General features: G+C 56.8%; 1 protein-coding gene across 2 annotated transcripts; it reads right to left on the reverse strand.

Annotated features, from left to right (window-relative positions):
- Positions 1–655: 655 nt before the first annotated feature.
- Positions 656–19672, reverse strand: PDGFB (platelet derived growth factor subunit B). 2 transcript variants are annotated; one of them, XM_014551718.2, is made up of 7 exons: positions 19541–19672; positions 11571–11667; positions 9242–9331; positions 7794–7999; positions 6264–6405; positions 2605–2754; positions 656–2112 (listed from the first exon to the last, which is right to left on the reverse strand). In XM_014551718.2, exons 1-6 carry the CDS (start codon positions 19601–19603, stop codon positions 2630–2632), a joined length of 723 nt encoding a protein of 240 aa, XP_014407204.1. In that variant the 5' UTR covers positions 19604–19672; the 3' UTR covers positions 656–2112; positions 2605–2629. The 2 variants fall into 2 exon arrangements, with proteins under 2 accessions (XP_014407204.1, XP_006176018.1); XM_006175956.2 differs by having other exon boundaries at positions 656–2261.
- Between the last annotated feature and the right edge of the window lie 1372 nt (positions 19673–21044).

Consider the following 21044-nt stretch of genomic DNA (forward strand, 5'->3'; position numbering starts at 1 on the left):
CCAGAACACATTTAGCATCTTTTTAATGGGAGGGGACCCAAGTCTTTGTGGATGAGGGAAAGCACAGAACCCCACAGCTGGACCTTGTCGACCACAGGTCTCCTGGTCATTTTCTTGTGTTTCAGATGAGGTACTGGCCAGAGAGGGGCTGTGACTTTCCCAAGGCCACACAGCTCTCTAAGGGCTGAGCCAAGATCAGACCCTAGCTCCAACTTTCAGCTGTGTTCTTCTTAACCCCACAGCCCCTCTGGGACCCCTCCAGCCTTCCCCACATCGGGTATCCCCTCCCCACAGCCAGTCCCACCCCACAATGCTGAGGATTCATTTCACTTGTGGAGACTCTCAAGTTAGAGACCCATCCCTTGTCCCTGCCAGTGACAGGCACAGGGCTGGGACGTGGGGTCCAGGTATCCGGAGCTGCAGCAGGACCAAGACCGACAGAGTGGGCCGTGTGGCTCTCCCCGACAGAGGCCTCCCTCAGAGCAGTGGGCTGGCGTGTGCGCACGCATGTGTGAGTGTGCGTGCGTGTGTGCGTGCGTGAGTGTGAGCCTGAGCCTCCTAGGGCGAGAGGAACACGTTGCAAGCTGTCGGCAAATCCTGCCAACGCGGAAAGGGTAATTGTCACAGCAGTGCCAACAGACAGATCTCCGGCGGATTCATTTGGTTTTGTTTTGTGGTTATTTTTTTTACAACTTTAAATACGGAATATAAATAAATTTTACATTTAAAAAATAAAAGGAAAGCCCCCAAAAATATAATCACCAACTTTACAAACAGAAGGAAGCAGATTTTGGAGAGGGGGAGGGGGGAAAGTGCAGTAGAAGGTGGAAAGGGAGGTGGGAGCTCAGACCCCACCCCTAGGGGGCCCTGGGGATCTTTTCCCTTTTCTCCCTGACTCCCAGCCCAAGAGCTGCTTTCCTGGGAGGAGCCACCAGAGATGGAACTCAAAAGGATCTAAGATGGGGGAAGCACGCAGGGGCGGGGCAAGGCTGCTCTCTCCCTTGAAGACTTTCTCTTGGGTTTTTCCGCACCTGTCTGGAAGGGAGACTGCCTGAGCTGAGGACTTGGGGAAATGGAGGCCACGTGGACAAGTATTGTCTCCCTGCCCCCCACCAAGGGCTCACTCCTGTCCAACCTCTCCAAGTCCTGGGTTGGGTCAGAGGCCCAGCCAGTCCACACAGAGCCTTTGTGTCAATTAGGAAAAGGATCTCTTTCCTCAAGACACTTAACCTTCATATGCCAGAAAATTGTCATAATAAATATACAAATTGGCCACATCTATGGTGTGTGTGAACTGTGATCCCTGCATGCAGTGCCGTTGTGCAGTGCACACCCTGTACATCCTTACATGGCAGTCTTGGCTGGGCTGGGATCTGATGGGCAGGCCCCCTGCTGCCCTGGTTGCTGGTCTTCTGTCCTACAGAATAGTGACTGGGATTATCTGAGGCTTCAATCAGGGGTCCAAGAGCCCCTGGGTGGAGCAGACTGTAGGGCCAGGACAGGAGGAAACATAGGGTGGAGGTAGAGAGATGAAACAGAGGAAAAAGTGAAGGGGGGAGTGGCAGGAGGCAGTGGATGCCCAGATCACCATCTACAACCACCTCCAGAACAAACTTCATCTCTAACCCATCTGAGAGGGCACTTGGCTGCCTGGTGCTCTGGCCATACCCGCCCAGAAGAGTCCACATCTTCAAAGAATTCAAATATATAAAATGAAAAGAAGCCACTGTGAGCAGAGATGACCAAGGAGAGCTGACCAGGCCTGGGCACTGCAGGAGGGGGTTTCTCCAGTCTCTGCTCCCCCACATAGTCTCAGCCACAGGAGTACCCCAGGCCTGCCTGGGAGTGCTCCCTGCAGAGCTACCTGAAGGTCCAGGGACCAGGCAGGCCATGCTGAGAGGCCCTCAGGCCCACATGCAGAGTTTCGGGCCAGTCCACAGCGCGGGCGAAGGAAGCCCCTTTCCCCCAACCAACAGCGACCCCATCAGTCTCTCTTGCACTCTTATCCCATTTCTTCCAGGTCAGAAGAGGAAAACAGCAATGGAGTCCAGGTCCTTCATTTCCTTCTTGGGCTTTTGGGCAAGATGCTGGAGGCCGCTGAGGGAAGACCCGCTGGTGGAAGGGTGGACGGACACGTGGAGGGGTGAGGGAAGCACCATTGGCCGTCCGAATCAGGCATCGAGACAGACGGATGAAGGGAACAATATTATCACTCCAAGGACCCCATGGGGGCAATACAGCAAATACCATATTAAATAACCCTGCAGGCCAAGCAGAGGGACACAGTGGGTCAGAGACAGCCCAGGGGCTCCATCCCACGCTCACACGCCCCACCTTGCCAGGGTCGACCAGCTGTCCCCGATTTCCAGCAGTGCTGGGAGATTTGAGGTTTAGACCTCCCATTCCCTTAGGGTATGCTGGCACACAGCTGGGCTGGGGTCCCCATGGTTATCCCCATTGATAACTAGGAAGAGGGGATCAAGGCTTCAAGCCTGGACTTTGTATAGGAAAATGCCTCTACCCCAACCCTTTCCTCAGCCCAAGCCACAGGCCAGGGAGAAGGAAATGCAGTGCTGGGCCTCAGTTTCCCCACCTGGCCCTCACCTGCCCGCACTCTCCTGCGATGCCCCTAGGCTCCGAGGGTCTCCTTCAGTGCCTTCTTGTCATGTGCGTGCTTGAACTTCCGGTGCTTCCCCTTAGGGGGCCGGCGGACTCGCACCGTCCGAATGGTCACCCGAGTTTGGGGTGTCTTGGCTGCAAGAGAGAAAGAAAGGTCTTGTTAGCAGGAGGAAGAGCACGGGTGACGAGGAGGAAGCAGAGGAATCTATCCCTTTTGATCAAGCCCTGCCACAGACCTCCCCAGATCCTCTGGGCTGAGAGAGGGGTGGGAGGGGAGGCTGGGGCCAGACCTCCCGGGTTTGAATCCCAGCTCCACCGCTCATCAGCTGTACCTTAGGGACAATTACTGAACCATTCTGTGTCTCTTTTCCCACCTGTGAGATGGGATAATAAGATTGCCTGCCTCATAGGACTGGTGGAAGGAATAGCTGACGGTATGCTGGCAGAGACGGAGCGGGGGCAGGTGAACTATGGCTTCAAGCTCCTTGTCATTACCCCACTGCTATGCCCCTTATTTCTACACCCCTTGAACCTGGCCTGGACTTGGATCTGTTAACCAATATTAGGAGGCAGACTGATGCTGGCTAGTTCCAGGCATAAGACTTAAGAAGGCCTGGCAGTTCCCAACTTTGCACTTTGGGGAGCCCTGTGATGCCACTTAAGAAGTCTGGTTCCCCTGCAGGGGAGGCTGCAAACCACAGGGACAGGGATAGAGGCCCAGCTGTCCCAGTGCAGCTGCCAGATAACGGAAGAGTAGGATCGCCCAGCTGAGCCCAGTCAACTCACAATGGGGGGAGAATAGAAAATGGCTATTGTCTTAAGCCACTACGTTCAGAGAAAAGATGATTCGCAGATAGCAGCTGCTCTTATTCACTTATTTCTTATTCCCTCAGCTTGACCCTCTATTGAGATTTCCTGCCACCAACCTCAGCCCTTTCTCATCACAGGAGGAGGGAGCCACTGGGCTTCTGGAGGAACCACATGCCCTGCCTCTGACCTGGGCCGTCCCTGACCCCTTTCCCCGATTGTAGGCAGTACAGTGGGGGGCAGGCCAGAGCTCGGGCTGTGGGCAGACCACCTGGATCCACACTGGGCTTTCCCAAGTGTTACTTGTATGCTTTGGGGAAAGTCATGTACACTCTCTGTGCCTCAATTTCCACATCTGTAAAACTGAGAACAGCAGCTCCCGTGTTAGGAGATAATACATGGAAACAGCCAGAAACCCTTAGCTAGCACTTAGCACACACCTGGCAAAGTTCTAAGCTTGTTTATCCTCACAGCAGGTACAGGTATGTACATTTAACAGATGAGGAAACTGAGACAGAAAGACTGGGATTTGAACCCAGGGATCTTCCTCGAATCCTTGCTTTTAACCACTGGGCTGGAAATCTCTTCACCTGCAAGTCTCAGTCAAGGTTAGTGCTTATGTCTCTCTTCCTCCTGGGTGCCCAGATAGACACCCTGGCAATGAAAGTTTTGTCTGCCAAGCTCAAGGCCCACCTCTTCCTGGGAGCCTTCCGAGTTCTCCCCGGCCCACCCAGCTCTTTGGAGCCAGCACCTGACCTCCTACCTCACAGACACAAGCTCCCATTAGGCAGCCACTCATCTCTGAAAACAGGCAATACAGGGACTCAGGCAGGTCTCAGTTCCTCCTTGGGGGAGGCTACCCAGGAGGGCCACTGAAGGGCCAGAGTTTCCGCTCCAGAAACAGGGCCATCAGCAGGACACTGGGCTGGGCAGAGCTGGAGCAAGCTCAAGGTTGTCACTTAGCTCTTAGGTGATATGGAGCAGAGCTCTGTGCCCAGGAGGTCTGACACTGACCACCACACGGGCCACATCCCAAGCCTTAGCCCTGCCCGCAGACAGCTGCTGGAAGAATCAGCATCCGGGGCCAAAATGCTGAAACTACAGTGGCGAGACTCTGCTGCCTACATATCAAGTGATTGAACACACTGCCCAAGAAACTGGTTTAGAAAATCACATGAAACAAAGGCATGGAAAAGAACCCCGTTCTGAACATAAAGAAGATGTAATTTTTCCTGACTAGAAATCATTCTCCATGTTAATGCTACAAATAATTTACAACACATTGATTTGAAGTTGTCAAATTCTCAGTCTTCCCAAGGCACTGGGCCTCAGCTCAACTCTGAGAACAGGAGGAAGAGGCTAAGAGATGGCCCTACCTTCAGGAGGCTTGTTAAGAAAAAATGACAGCAAGATTGTCCTGTCCCCTAACCAGAGAAAGTTAATCAAAACAGTTACTTGTGTGATTTTTTTATACTCATTTAATCCTCTTAACTTAAGGGTTCTCATTTGATCCTTACTGCAAACATTCAAGGGAGAAAATGCAGCAGGAGTCAGTCAAAAGAACCCCAAACTAGATGTTACAAGACCTGGGTTCTGGGCTAGGCTTTGCCACTGTGCACTCTTCATTAAGTTCCTTAACCTCTCTGTGCTCCAGCAGCCCTGTCATTAACACTGAAGGACTGACTTGCACGTCATCCATTCTAACTCTAAGATTTTAAAATCTTAAAAAAAAAGAAAATGATGAGACAAGTTTAAGAGCCAGTGATAGCTGTCAGGGTGAGGTAAGAGCCAAGCGTAGACCTTCAGGATACCTGGGTTCTAGCTATGCCCCTGCCTGGAACTGGCTGTGTGACCTTGGGCAAGTCCTCAGCCTGTCTGGGCCTCAGGCACTGTCTCTGTAAAATGTAGAGGAGGCAACTGGACCACATTATTTTTTTTTTCAGTCCCTTTCCACTTTTTAAGTCAAACTATGCCCCTGAAATTGTGAATTCATGAAATCTAAGGATAGGAACTAAACTCCAGTTTCATGTATCCATCCGATGTTTGAGCTGTGTCTGTCACACCCCAGCTGCATGGTTGTCCAGCCTTTACTTGTATAGCTCCAGCAATGGGGAACTCATCACCTAGTAAGACAGACAATTCCATCTTGGACCCCTGACTGATTACCAGCTTTTGTGTGTATGGAGTTACAGTCTGTCTCTGGTGATTTTTCTCCACTGGTCCTAATTTTTCCACCAAGGCTACAAGGAATTAGTGTGATTTCTCATCCCCAGGACAAGTTGTTAAATATCTGAAGACAATATGTGTGAGGTGTTTGTTCTCTGGTCCAGGCCATGGCTCCTCCCACCATTTCATACACCCACTGAACAAAGTAGGGGGCTGTGGTAGCAAGGCTGGAATGATGGCTGCTCTGGATGGGGTGGCCAGCAGATCTCAAGAAGGAAGGTGACTTCTGACCTTAGACTCAAGTGAAGAGAAGGAGCGAGACTTGTGAAGAGCTAGGAGAAGTGAATGTCAGACAGAGTGACATGTGCAAAGGCCCTGAGGCAGAAACCTACTTGGCCACTCAGAAAAGCCAACCTTCCTGGGGTGGTACAAGTAAGGGGGAATAGTTGGCAGCAAGGCCAGAGGGCCAACTGGGTGAGAGGTGGTGGGCTACTTTCTCCCATAAGGCCTCACAGGTAGGGGAGGAATCTGGATTGTTGTCAGTGATATGAAAAGCTTCAAGTGAATGTAACCAGGGGCGTGCCTGATCCCCATGTGCCCCTGGCAGCTGCCACTGGAGAAGGGGGCTGCAGGGCTGAGCAATTAGAGTCAGGCCCTGGATGGGCAGTTACCTCGCTGCTCCTGGGAACTTCCCGGGCTTCGGGTCACAGGTCGTGCCACCACCGTCTCACACTTGCACGCCAGGTGGTCCTCCAAGGTCACTGTGGCCTTCTTAAAGGTTGGCTTCTTCCGCACGATCTCGATCTTTCTCACCTGGAAGATCAAAGTGATTCTGTGAGACCACAGGGATAGGGGCCAAGGGAGCCACCTGCCTGCTCCTCCCCGCAGCATCCCCTGTGGATCTTTCCTCGAAAGCCTGGAGAGTGCAGGGCAGACACTTTGGCCCAAACAATTGCAGGACCTTGCCCTCTGCCCTTCTCGTAGCTTTTCCATCAAAACAAGCCCTCCCGACCTGGCCTCTGCAGTCCCCGTTGGAACCCCCAGAGAGGGAGGAAGGCATTTCCGGGTTGAGCATGGGGCCTGTGGTATCCTCATTCCTGAAGCGCCAGCCAAGGTCAGGGGCTGCTGCAGAGGCGGGGAGATGGTTGTCTGGAAGGAAGTGGGGGGAGGCTTTATCCAGGAGGGAGGCGGGAAGGGGCAGGTCAGCTGTCAGGTGTCCATCCACAGAGCTGGCAGTGTTGGGGACAGGAGATACCATGACAGTGGGTGCTGGGTGGAGAGTGACATCAGTAATCTTGGGCACAGGGCCCAGGCCTGGGATGGAAGGCGGACACTAGGACAGGCCAGAGCTGACCACAGGGGAGGGGAGTGTGGAGAAGGAGGCAGAGCACTTGGCAAGGGTAGGTAGGGTTCACCAGCCAGTCCTGAGCCTTGGGGAGGTGTGCCTACCACCCAGCTGCTCAGCCCAGCCTAACCTGGTGTGTGGGCAAGGCTGGCCCAAGGAGTGCAGAAACCTTTCCATATGAATCAGAAAACAGCTGAGACTTCTCTGGCCCTGCCCTGCCCCATGTGAGACAGGGAGCTCCCCAGAACAGCCTCTACTCTAAAATTTCCCTTGAGTCAGAGTGTATACCCAACCTTTCCAAGAAAGGGTCAGGACTCAGCATTCTGACTCTTTGTTAGGGGCTGCCCCAGCTCCTGCAACGTCTCTTAGTTGGGGGGGTCTCTGTCCTCCTTGTTAAAGATATGACTTGTCAAAGGGAGATGAGTGGGCCTTAGAGATGCTGGGGCACCTAACCGAGCCTTTTTCTGGGTGGAATGAGAGCCCTGAATAGGGGAGAGCTTTGGGGGAACTGGAGCAGCTGCCCACAACATTCCGAGTGTACAATATACTTGTGAACCAGTCTATTCAAGGGATATTTGGGGATTTTATTCCCCATAAAGGAGGAGGCAGCATCCTTTACATCTGGCCCCACACCCAGCCCTGCCCGGGGGGCCTGTCTGTGGCTCGTGTTCACAGCAGCCTGGGTGGCCTCGGTGGACCCATGGGTGGCCTCCGCACACCCGTCTGGAGGAAGTTTCCCACGAGTGGCCCTGTCTGGACAGAGCCCTGGGGCCTGCAAGAAAGGCCTTTCACCCGCCAGGAGCCTGGTCAGCGTGTTCCGCACCCCCATCCCCGGGGCTGGCTGTGGCCTGCGCACCTGGACGGGCCGCAGCTGCACCTGGGTGGGGCGACACTGCACGTTGCGGTTGTTGCAGCAGCCGGAGCAGCGCTGCACCTCCACGCAGGGTGGCCACACCAGGAAGTTGGCGTTGGTGCGGTCTATGAGGCGCCGGGAGATCTCGAACACCTCAGTACGTGTCTTGCACTCAGCGATCACGGCTGGCTCAGCGACTGTCGGGAAACCTGGAGGGAGCGGGGACCTCTGTCAGGGAGGTGGGCCTGTCCAGACCCCCCACCAGCAGGAAAGCCCAGGGCGGAGCCACTATGGGACTGCCTACCCTTAGAAATGGCTGGCCTGTTCTCACCTCCTTCAACCTGGGGGTGGAGGGTTCAAGTCCTGGCTGTTACCAGCCATGGGACTTGGGCAGGTTGCTGATGGGCTTAAGGCCTAAGTTTCCCAGTTTGTGAAATGGGAATGAAGAGATCTATACCCAAGAAACATTGTAAGGATCAGTGAGATCATTCTGAGAGCACTGGCATGTTTTACATGTCAGTTTCCTTCCACCAGCCCTCAGCCATTTTATTCTATGATTTCACACATTTATGGGTTTGCCCAGCATGTGGCCTTTACTTGTATATTATCTTGTAGCCACTCTCACATTGCTGTTTACACTGTAATCTATTCTTACCTTGTTGCTTCTTTCAAGCCTCAGTTTCCTCACCTATGATATGGGATAACAGTGCCTACACTGCACTTGCCTATCAAAGGAGTAATGTGAGTGAAGCCTGGCCTACAGCGGGCACACAGTCAATGCTGGGGATATTGTCATCTGTCGTTATTTACATGTACAGAAACTGAGGCTCCGAGAGCTAAATGAGCCGCCCAAATTCAGAGCGGGCAGTGAAACTCAGGCCACTCGACTCTTATGTAGAAGGCCCCCCAGCCACTGTCCACAGTGTTTTGGGCCCCGCAGGTGGGCAGAGAGAAGGAGGGGCTTGGAGTGGGCACCTGCCTCCCTGGGAAGGCTTCTGTGGGACCCAGTGATCTCTATCCTCCTTTGCTTCACGCCTGCTGTTCCAGGCACAGCCCTTTGCAGCAGCAGACATAGGCAGCCTGCCAACGGCACTCGGTTCAAGTGAGAAGAGCTACTTGGGATCCCAAACCCACCACCTGCTAGCTGTGTGACCTCAGCTACTTCTTCACCCTCTCTGGGCCCCAGTTTTCAACACTATAAAATGGGGTTAACAGTATCTACCTCCAAGGTGAAACTAATGAACAAATGAGGTTTTAAAGGACTATATTCAGAAAACAGTGTGACTCAACTCCTTGATAGAGGGTAATTTAAGGATCGTTACAGTCTTTTAGCTCCATTCAGTCCTAAGTGACAAAACAGCCAGCCTTCCAGCCTCGGGCTGGCTGCATCCCCAATTCTCCCTCCCTGCCTCCCACCTCTGAGGGGCCACCGTTGTCACCCTCAGCCTTACCTAGGCTCCTTCTCCCTCGGGATAAGCTCTCCAGCTCGCCTCCAGAATGGGACCGGGTCAAATTCAGGTCCAATTCAGCCCCGTCTTCATCTGTAAGAGGAGGTCAGACGTGCTCTGATAACTGCTGGCTGGCCAGACCATGGGGTGGGGGCTCTGAGCAGGCTCCGGGGCAGGTAGGAGGACTGCCTCTCACCCTTCACTGGCACACCACTCCAGAAAATAGTCTCCCCTTTTGCTCCCTGTAAACCTGAGGGTCCTAGCTACCAGGAGTGGCCTCTCCAGGCAAACGCTGGGGTGGCCACGGGGCTCAGAGGGTGGTGGAGCCCTGACTTATCATCAGCCCCTCTCTGGGACCTTCAGCCACATATTTGGACAGAACCCATGTCAATGGAGTTAAAAATAGCCCATCCCCTTTGCTACTATAAGAGAACCCTCCTTGGCCTCCAGGGCAGGGTGAGGACCCAGAGCTCTGAAGGCCAGTTTCCAGTGCCCCTCCACCCAGCGTTCCCATAGGAAGTGCTGAATGGAGAAATTCCCAGAATCCCCAGGGGGGACCAGCGTGCCCTGGACACAGCCCCTCTGGAGCCCCGGACAATGGCCCAGTTGGGCGGGAGAGAGGGAGAGAAGGAGAGGGAAGGGGTGGGGGCTGAAGGCAGGGAGAGGGGTGGGGAGCCAGGCCTGCTGGGTGGGGGCTGGGGGGGGTCTCTCTCTGGCCCCCAGTCTTCCACCGTCTCTGTCCCTCTCCCTCTAACCTTTTGCCCCATGTCTGCCCTAAGTTGTCCATTTATTCCTGAGTTCACAAACCACAGCTCCCTCCTCCAGCCTGGGCGGCCCTCATCCATCTCAGCGTCATCAGCACTCCTCAGAGACATCCCTCTCTCTAGATGGCGGCCGGAAGCCGCTGCGGGAAGTGAGGGTGGGAGAGGACTTGGAGCCACACTGCATCATGGGCAGACCCTTCTGTCTCTCTGATGGCTGAAGTGCCAGCATAGAAGCTACAGGGTGTCCTGCCCACTCCACGTGGCACCTCGCGGCTCATGCTGTGTACCCCGCCTGCTGACTCTGCCATTGACAAAGCTCCCGCTCATCCGTGCAGACTCCCAGGGGGTCCTGTTTGGAGGAGGCTGTGCTATAACTGGTGCCTTTCCGTCTAGCCTGCTGCTCCCACGTCAGCCAGTCTGTCTGTCTGTCCTTCTCACTCCCTTCCTTTCTCTCTGCCATCTCTGGAATGTCCCTCGTGGGGAGGAGATGGGGAAAAGATGTGCTTTGTGGAAAGGTTAAGTTTATTAGGAAAAAATAGCCACATGGTTGCCTTGAAACAGGCCCACTATTGAAAACCTCATCTTGGACCCCGACCCCCACCCGGGGTGCGTAGGGGCTGCCCGAGGGTGGGGGCCAAGGGCCTTGGAAAGAAACAGCAGAAAGGCTAAATTTGGAAGTTGCCCCATTGTGTTGACCAGGGCTGGCCAGTCGGGCATGGGGTGGGGGGTGTGGGAGACGTGGGGTGGGGGGCCTGGTGAACAATAGGTGGGCCCAGCTGGGGCCCCCTCCTGCTGGCCTCACCAGCCCCCGCACAGGCAGGTTTGAAAGGGCCCGGGAATGCTTTTGAGAGGGAGCCAGGGGCCCAACGGGGAGAGGAAACAAAGGCAGGAAATGCTGTCCCCCGTAGATAGCAGTCTGGGCAAGGATTACAAAGTGACAAAGAGACAAAACCCCAGAGGGAAGGAGAGCTGGGGGTGCAGGGGGGGGTGCCGAGCAGGGCTCCAGGGAACAGGCCAGAGGTTAGAATAGAATGGAATTTGCTCTGAAGACAGCGTTTATAAATACATTCCCGACCCATCCCACCAGCCCCGCCACGTGTGTGCCACCGAGCACGTGCCCATGCGCTGAGCGCATTCTCGGGCATGGGCAGGGCTGCCCACTGGTCCGGGCCAGGTGTCCCTGGGAGACCTTGGAGACTGGGCCCTCAGCCAGAGCGGCAGGGAGATAGATGGCTCCTCCGGCACCACCCTCCCTGGCTGAGTCCACACCTGGATATACACTCAGCAGATGCCCTGGGCACCTTCTCCCTGCCCCCTCCTCTCGGTACCCCACCCTCTGCAGCAAGCCAGAGCCACATGTGGGAGCTTTTCCTGCCACACCCTACGTCCCAGGTAGCAACCCGCCCGCCTACTCAGCCCTGCCTTGGACGGGCGTGGCTCAGCCCTCCATGAGCTGCCACAGGCTCTGGTTCTCTGGATGTCAAGGAAGAGGGGATGTCCTTGCCCTGCTCGCCTGGCTCCCCAGAACTCGGCAGAGGGCCAGAGCACCGGATGAGGATTCAATTTACCTACGGAGTCTCCATGCAGCAGGCGCTGGAGGTCATCAAAGGAGCGGATCGAGTGGTCACTCAGCATCTCGTAGAGCTCCTCGGGAATGGGGTCCCCCTGCCAGGCAGACATATGGGACCAAGTGAGCTGGCAGCAAGGGCTTTCCAGCTGTGGTTCTCTTCCAAACATACACACTTTGTCCTATAGAACATTCCCGCAGGGCACCTTTGGCCATGGGCGAACAGACGGCCAGGATGAGAGCAGGAGCACAAAGGCCTGGGGCCAGAACCTGCCCAAGCCCCTAAAACCCAGTTCAGATCTGCACCCCTCAGCCCCTAACAGGAACCCCAGCTCGCTTTAAGTTAGATTTGACTGTATGTGTCTGTCTCCCCATCAGACCCAGGTTCTGGGAGGCTCCAACAATCTGATTTCTGTCTGCTTCCCCTCCACACCTGACAGCTAAAGGCAGCCAGCATTTGTCATGGGAGATCTAATTATCCCTATTTTACAGATGAAAAAAACAGGCTCAAATAGGTGACATCCTTGGTCAGAGTCCTACAACTGATTTATCAGCAGAACCTGCATTCAGACCCAGGTCTTTCTGATGGCAGAACCCTTACTCCCAGCTTCCTGGGTACACGAGGTGTTTAATAACTGCTTGAGGAGTAGGTCGGTCTCAGGAGGCCATGTGCACTAGTGATATCTACTTAGCCTCTCACTCAAAGAGAAGAGAAGGGAATCCTCAGATATGGCCGGGAAACCTGAAAGCTCACCCATGCCCCATGCTCAACCAAACCCTATTTTTAGAGCCCCTCTGGCCTGTTACCAAAAACACTTGAAACTTAATAAGCACTTTAACAGGCCCCATTCTGAGCCGGGCTTCCTCCAGGGAAATTACAGGTCCCACAATAACATGAGAGCAGCTCAAATAGGAAGGGCACGGCCACGTCCCACAGGCCGGGGAGACCCGAGGGGCTGATGCCAAAGGTCTTGAGAAAGAGGTGAGGGCAGATGAGAGGCTGAAAAGCATAATCCAACAATCAGTGCCTCTGGGCAAAGAAAATGCCTAAGATCTGCTGCGTGTCCGGACTCACACCCATGTAGACACACGCACGTGCGTGCACGCGCGTGCACGCGCGCGCACACAGAGGAGGGCTGTGTCTTGTGGAAGGAGCCCTGGCGAGGGCACACGCAGACCCAACTTACTACGGCCTGACTGTGGATTACACAACTCTGTGCCTCGGTTTTCCTGGGCTAAGAGGGGAGGTGCTCCTGCTCTAGCTGGTTCACTGAACATTCCACTGCCTGGAGAGCTGAGCAGCTCAGCACAGGCTGCCTCCAGGAAGGAACGCTGCCCTCTCCCTGACTGACGGGTCAGAGAGACTATCCTGCCTCAAGGCCAGCCCTGGGAGATGCTCCCTGAAAGGTCTGCTGGGAGCCTGCTGACTGATCAGGTTCTAGCCTCCCCCAAAGTTCTGTTTCCTCATCACTTATCAACACCTCCTTCAGAGGTCCTACCATGTGCAGCTCTGTCCACCCGAGTTGGCCTGGAGTCAGAAGACCCAAGGTGGACAGTGGCCGTGACTGCTTTTCCAATGAATTCTTGAGACCCCTGAGCTCAGTTTCTGCATTTGAACGTGGAGCTTATAATCCTGCCTGGTGCCTAGTTCTGTCGGGAGGTGTGAGGGAGGGAAGGGTGGGGGTCTAGTAGTCAGCTTGGCTAGGAGTTGGGGTCCATGGCTGCACAGCCGGGGAGCCAGGAGCTGCATGTGTGAGATGGAGGAGGGGTGTCGACTCAGCGGCCCCTCACTCTCCTCTCTCTTCTCCACTGTGCCCCGCCTCATCCAACCTCAGAGAGGCCACGCCTCTGGTGGTCACCAAATGTGAACACCAGACCCAACCATGGAATGGAAAGGAGGCAGCTGGTCTTCAGTGAAGCCCAAGGCAGGCCACTCACCCTGAGGGTTTTATCTGCCCCAGATCTGGTAGTTCAGAGAGCTGGAATCCACCTCATCCTGCTACTAACCTCCCTGTGACTTCAGGCTGGTCACCACCCCTCTCTGGTCCTGGGTCTCATTTGTGAATTGAAGGGGCTGAAAACAATTGATTCAATTCTAATTCTGCCAGGGGGTGGCAGAAGAAACAGCAGAGGAAAGCCACGGATGGGGTACCCAGTCAGGTCTCCCAGGCTGCTTGTGGGGTAATGATTCAATTAAGAGCAGCCAGAAGGTCCAGTACCAAATGGCACATAGCGCTCATGCCAAGACCTCCTTGCCCACTGGAGAGATGGCTGCAGCAGCCAGTCATGGCAGAGTAGGCAGACCCCCTACTCAGGCCTTGCAGATGCCCCAGACCTAGCCTATGAGGCAAAGGAGATGGTGTCTTATGGAAACAAACCCAGAAGCTCCCAGGCTGGTGGGGAAACGCCAGGTGAGATACTGGGGAGGTGGAAGAAGCACATAGTAGGTGCTCATAAAATACTGGTAAAATGCATGAAGAAGGACTCTCCCCTTCTCCCTGGGGTTCCCTCTTGTATGATTTTCCCACCTCCTCCACCAGGAGGATCACCTGGGATGTTCTCTCCTACCCCCAAGCAAATTGTCTCCTAGAGAGTGGACTTTATTCTAAGTAGAGAGACCATTCCTGCACCTGTTTTTAGTAATTTGACCACTGGATGCCCAGAATGCACTGAGAGCCCCTGGGTTTGATACTAACACCACAGCTAACTTCTGTGAAGTGCTAGCTATGTGCCAGGCACCAAGCTAAATGCTATGGATCCCAAGAGCCTGGTACTGTTTTTATTCCCATCTTCCAGATGAGGAAGTGAGGCTTAGAAAAATCAAGTAAATGGCTACAGGTCTACAAGACTAGCGAGTGGCAGGGCAGGCCCCTCTCTCCCAGCTCCTGTCTGCTCCCCACCCTGTGGATGTCATAAAGCAGTGGTTCTCAAGTTCTCAACCAGGGATGAATGGGCCCCCAGGGGACACTGGCCATGTCTCGAGGCATTTTGGTGGTAACAACTAGAGGAGTGCTACAGGCCTTAGTAGGTGGAGGCCAGCAAAACATCCTTGTATGCACAGGACAGCCTTCCACAATAAAGGATTCTCTGGCCCAAAATGTCCCCAGCGCAGAGATGGAGAAACTCTGCACCAGACAAACAAGCAAGGGCTTCAGCTGCAGGGGAACCTCGGTTCTTGGAGTCTTTAACAACCTAAAACCTCAGCTTCTTTATCTTTTAAATGGGCCTAATAACACCTCATGGAGGGGGTGGTTATTGGGGAATCACACCTAGCAGAGCATCCAGCAAATGATAGTTAGTGAGCTGTGCTGTGGTCACCATCCATTCCTTCAGTGTGGCTCCTGGAGGGCACGCCTGTGCAGGGCCAGCAGTGCAGGACATTTTTAAGGATGACAGTAGGTGGGTGGTGAGCTGCCTGCCCACAGGAGAGAATGTGGCTTTGCATTATCCCCGGTGCTGGGCCACAGGAAATGGCACCTGAGCCCCACACTGGCACTTGCCTGGGGCCATGTGGGCTGGTGGGTGGTTCCTTTCCGGGGCCGGGGGTGGCTGAGGGGTGGGGAAATTCAGTCTGTGGTCAGCTCCAGGATGCAATGCCCTGGGGGAGACTCACAGGGGCACCTGCTTGGGGTCGTGGTGTGGGAGGGTGAGCAAGCCGGTGGAGCCTGGGTTTCCCCAGGCATAGGTTCTAGAAGCCTCTGTAGGCGGGCAGCTCCCCTCAGTGACAGCAATGGAGGCATGGCACCCTGATGAAGCTGTCCCAGATCTCAGGCCTGGGGTTCCTGGTAGGGCAAGGGCGTGGCCAGAAGGCAGCTGGGGCACAGCCAGCCATGGGAGCCAAGGCAAACAGCCTCGTCCCCACCCCACTCCACCCCCAACGCCAGCTGCAGAAGGTAGGAAGGGCACGAGCTGGCTGAGGCCAGGTGACTTACAGCTCCCAACCAGGCTGGCAGATTAAAGGGACCTGGACCCCACCCTCTGCCTGGGCCCCAGTGCACACACAGACGCGCACTCCCCAGCCCGCCTGCCGTTCCGCTCCGCCGACGGAGATGACACTGGGTCGGCCCAAGCAACCAGGGGCGTTGTCAGCAGCGGGCAGAGGGAGAAGCCAACAGGGCCTTGGAGCGCCCGCCTGCCTCAGAGTCTCAGGCCTGATCTAGATTCAATGCCAAAGCCAAGCCCTTTGAAGAAGGCTTCTCTGGACAGACCACAGAAGCCATTTAGAACCACCCTTTCCCACCTAGCATCTCCCTGCCCTATTGCTCCTGGGACCCCACCCCACTCCCCGACCCCTGCTACAGTCAGCCCAGCCCCTCACTGGACTCCCATCTCTCCCTCGAGCAGAAAAATTTTTTGACCAGGAAGAGAGGGGCCAGTGCAGCAATTATAATACTGGCAGCCCACTGCAATCACTGCCACCCTTAGTCCCAACTCCCAGCACCGAGTGGGCCCCAGGAATCTGCATTTTCAAGAGGCCAGGTAATTCTGCTGCTCTGGGGGAACTCTGAGCTAACCCAACCTTCTCATTTTGTTTTGTTAGGTGGTGGAAACTGAGGCCCAGCTCAAGACACACAGAACCTTTGAAATCTAATTTTCCTTCTGTTTCTTCTCCCCTGTCCAGTCCAAGTCCCAAGACATAGAGAAGAAAGACATGCTTTTCTCTCAGGATGGAGGGGTGGAGGGGAACAGGGGCACTCAAAATGAAAATGCCTGCTGGAGGGCAGTGTGGCCTTGCTGGGCTGCCCTGGGTGAGGACTGAAGGAGGCCATGTCTGTAAAGCACTTAGCAAGCCCTGGACACGTGTCTGGTCCTTCCCTAGCCCTACCCCTACCCTCCAGGATTCACTGTCCTTTTCACAAATATTTACAGATTACAGGCACCATTCGAAGCAGAGTAGACAGTGGTGACCAAGACAAAAGCTCTCTAGTGGAGTTTGCACTCAAGTGAGGAAAAACAACTCATAAACAACTAAATAACTCAGAAAATGAAAACTGTGGTGCTAGAGGGGCATTTCATGGCGGGTGATGGAAGACTTTGAGAGGGACTTACGAGGCCCATGGCAAGCACCTCTCTACCACTCCTACTGAACCAATAGCTTTCTCTCTCTCTCTCTCTCTCTCACAGACACACACACACACACACACACACACACACACACACGCACACACACACTGTTCCGAGGTCTTTCACCAGAGCCTCCAAATTCTGTTTGATCCTAAGACATTTCTAGGGCCTGGAGATCCCAGCAAGTCAGTCTCTCACTCCCTAAGGCCATTAGCAAACCAGAAAGAAGCTGGGTGCTAAGGACTATGGGCTCCTTCACTCCTTCTCAGTAGAAGGGTGCTGAGGCCAGAGGCATCACATGACAATGGGAGTCACCCTCCCGGAAGCCAGCTCAGCTGATGGAGATGGGCCCTCATGGCCAACCCTAAGCCAGGACCTACCTCAGAGCTCCCCAGCCCTTCTTCCCAGCTGCTGAGGCCTCTACCTGAGGCTCAGTCCAAGCATGGAGGGGACCTGACGAAGGCCACCTCCACCAGCAAGCCTTCCTGGACTGGCCCCCATGTCGACAGGTATTCCCTTTAGTTCTCGCCTCCTGAAGCTTACTCAGGCTCTGCAGGAAAGTGCTTTGTAAACTGCAAAGCACTACACAACTGTGGGTTCCTGAAGGCCATGTGTTTAAGGATGCTGTGATTAAAGTGAGGAGAAAGGCACCACCTTCTGTACCATAGCCACCCCACCAAACCCATGGAGCTGTGGAAGAAGAGGAGGAGGTGCTGGATGAAGCTGGAAACGGTGAGGGCAGGCCTGGGAAAGCCTTATGCAGCTGTCATCCAGCCTCTCCAGAGCATGCTGGGCTCCACAAAAAAGAACAGTCAAGGGTGGGAGCCCCCTCAGGCGTTCAGGGCCTCCAGTCTTGGAGATTTAAAGAAGGACTTACTTGAGGGGATAAATGCTTGGGACATCACAGCGACCCCAGTCACATCAACACCATTTTCAGCCACATGAGCATGGCTTAAAAAAAGCAATCACAGAGGGGTAATGCTTGAGAGACATGGAGCTGATCTAATTAGGCAAAAACCAAGTGGGTGCTGTGGACCTGGGACCTGATGTAAGGGTCCCTGTTTCCTCTCCCTCATAGGGCCCAGGAAGGAAATGGGATCGCTCCAGAGGTAATGAGATTCCTGGAACCACGGTGGGCCCACCTGTTGCTCGGGGGTGGGCACCTGGTGCAGAGGGTGTAGGGGCCGTGCGTGCCTGTACGCGTGCGTGGGTGTGCGCGCACGTGTGCTCAAGATGCGTGTTCGGGGGCCGTGCGTGCGTGTGTGTGTATGTGGTGCGCGCGCGTGTGCCCCGCGTGTGCACGGGCGTGGCGGCGGCGGGCGCGCGACCCGGCCGTGGTAATGCGTGCCCGTTGCTCTGCGCACCCGCCCGCCCGCCGGAGCGCAGCATCGCCTCCGGCCAAGAGTGTGCATGCGTGGGGTGAGTGAGCGAGTCGGGGGGCCGGGCGGGGTGGGCTGCGGAGAGCAGCGGTGGGGGCGCCGCCGTTCCCAGGACGCCCTGGCACCGGGCCCAGCCCCCAGGCCCCGCGGCGAGGAAAGACGGCAGCTGGGGCCGGCCGGCGCCCCCCTCCCCAACAGCTGGCCGCGGCCCGGGGGGCTGCGGGAGCAAAGAGGAGGGGACGTCGGGAGGGGCCTGCAGGGGGCCAGGCCGAGCCCCGCGTCCTCCCTCCCGGGTGCTGGCCGCAGGGGCTGGCCGCGGAAGGGCGGGGCCCCAGGGCGGGCGGCCGGCGGCCCTCGAGGAGCCCCGAGAACAAAAGGAGACGGCGACGGCTCCTCCGTGGTCAAAACAACCTGCGCTGGCGGCGGCCCAAGGCCCGGCCGCGGCCTCGGAGCTTTTCACTTTAACCCCTTCGCCGCCGCCGCCTCCTTTCTGCGCCTCTTTGGAGGCCAAGAGGTGCCCGCCCTCCCCGGGAGCGGGCGAGATGCGGGCTCCCGGCTGCGGCCGAGCGGAGGCGGGACGGGACCCAGGCACGCCGGCTCCCGGCTGCCCTCTTCTCCCCAGCACCTCGCGCCTCCTCCCTGCCCCGCCCCCTTTCCCACCTGGATTCCGGGCAGACTTGCCAACTCACTGCTACGTGAGGCGGGGAGGGGTGCGGGGCATTCATCCGACCTGATAGCTCCCGCAGACGTTTTTATACTCCACCTCCCTTGCTGCTATGCTTTTACAGGCTGCGCGCTCCGCACCCTGCAAGCGGGGGAGAGGGGTGCGTCTTCTCGCAGGGCGCGGGCGCAGGTATGGCGCGACCTCAGGCACACACCGCCCCGGGGTCTGTATTCCCTAAGAGCCCCTACTCCTCCCCTAATTCCAAGTGCCCAAAATCTCTCTCGGCACCCACCGCGCCCAAGACACAAGCTGCTCCTGCACCTCACTCTGGGGCCGGGCAAGACCTGCACTGGTCCGAGGACACACACCCCGACCCGGAGTGGGGGCCAGAGTGGGACGCAAACCCCCGCCCAAGATTGGCGTGGCTGCCACTGGTGCGCGAGCTCGCATCTCCCATGCAAGCCGGGTCCTGGACAGGACCTAAGCTGCACCGAAGTGGGCTGGGAAGGACGCGCTGCCTGCTGCCTTGGCACCACCCCACCCTCTCCCTTTGGCAGGAAGGGGGCTTATTCTCGGGTTCCTGAGGGGTAGGAAACAGGACCACGCACACCCACCCCTGACGCTTAAAAGCTGGAAGATTTGGGATCGCACCGCAGGAAAGAAAGCCACCGCTGCCCGCTCCCCTTAGAGCCTGGCACCTCCCGGACCTCGCGTCCCAGCCCTTGTAGGTTACCTAGCGCCTTGCGCGAGGCCCAGGGGCTGCATGGATCCAAAGTTCACTGCAGCGAGAAGAGGGGGCGATCAGAGGGTAGAGGTAGGGGTAATGAATGAAGCGAAACAGCCCCAGCTGCCGTCGCAACTTACCTCGGCGCTGACCAGACGCAGGTAGCAGCAAAGAGACAGGAAGAGCGCCCAGCAGCGATTCATGCCGACTCCGGGCCCGGCCCCGCGGGGCCCCGGACGCGTGGACCGAGCGCGCCGCCCCCGCGGCCAGGGTGAGGGGCGGGGGTTGGGGAGGGAGGTGGGCTCTGCTCGGGTCTGCGGCGATCAGGCGCTCAGGCCGCTGCAGCCGCCGCCGCGGCTCACCCGCATGGCCCCCGGGCGCCGCCGCCCCCGGCCCGGGCTCCGTCGTTGGGGGGTTGGGGAGGGCCTGGGAGCGGGACCAGAGTCCGAGGCCGCTACCTGGGCGGATCCCGAGCCCGTGCGAGCATCCACGGCCGGGGGGCTGCGTCGCGAACCAGCCGAGGCGTCTAGCCGTGTGGGGGCGCCCAGGGGACTCCAACCTCCAGGAGGAAAAAGAGCACGGCAGTCGATGGTTCGTCTTCACTCTCCAGCTAAAGGCGTTTTCCTCTGCCCAACGACTTAGCTTTTTTGCAACATTTTCTGGAAAGGCTCCCGAAGTCGGAAAGCGCGGAGCTGGGCACCTCAAAGCCAAAGACTCCCCCAAAAAACTTTTTCCAAAGTTGGCTTTGCAGCGGCGGCTCGAGTACCCGAACAGGGAGAGGTGCAAACTCCCGCCCGGGCCGGGTGGGGGGCCCGGAGCGTGTGCGCCCTGGCGCGGAGCCCGGGCGGCGGGCACGGCTGCTCCGCGCGCGCGGCGTGTCCGTTGCGCGCTGGGCCGGGCCCGGCAGACAGGTGGACGCGGCGCGAGTCGGTCTGTTCGTCTGCCCGCCTGCTTGCCGCTCAGGGCGTCCTCTGCGGGCTGCGAGCTGCGGCTGCTCCGGTTTTCTCTTTGCAACGAGGCTGGAGGGTGGGCTTTTTTCCCCCTTTTTGCGCGTGTGTGTATATGTGTGCGCGCAAAATATCTCTATCTCGGGAATGAAAGATGGGCGCTGGCGGCCAGAGGGGAGCCCTCAGGGAAGCAGCGGGGGAGGCTGCGGGCGCACAGGGAGGCAGGCGGGCTGCTCCCGGCGGCAGGAGGAGAAGTTGCCACCCTTTCAGCTGTTCCGGCCTTTATAAAGGAGAAGGGAGAGTGCGAGAGGTGGGTGGAGACAGCCTTTCCTCTTCTGGCCGAGAGTCAGCGCCAGGAGGGGGGGTAGAGGGGCGGGAGCTCCGGGAGGGCCTGAGGCAAGGATGGGGCGCTTAGGGGTCTCCAAAAGCTGAGCAGCCCCTCTGCCAGGAATCTGGCCGCTGGGAAGGAAGAACTAAGGGCAGCCAACTGCTGGGCCCCTCAACACAGTGACCGTGGCCTTGTTTCTAGCCCACGTGGTTGGCAGGGTCGGGGGAGTGTCTCCAAGGCCCCCAGCTTGCAGGAGTCCAAGCCCAGCACCTTCAGGACCAGACATTTGCACCCTGTCACAGGTATTCAGGTGAAGGACTCAGGCTCTGCAGAGCCTGCCCTGGTGCTGAGTAGCTGGGTCACCTTGGG

The sequence above is a fragment of the Camelus ferus genome, chromosome 12, assembly GCF_009834535.1.
Source record: "Camelus ferus isolate YT-003-E chromosome 12, BCGSAC_Cfer_1.0, whole genome shotgun sequence".
NCBI classification, from domain to species: domain Eukaryota; kingdom Metazoa; phylum Chordata; class Mammalia; order Artiodactyla; family Camelidae; genus Camelus; species Camelus ferus.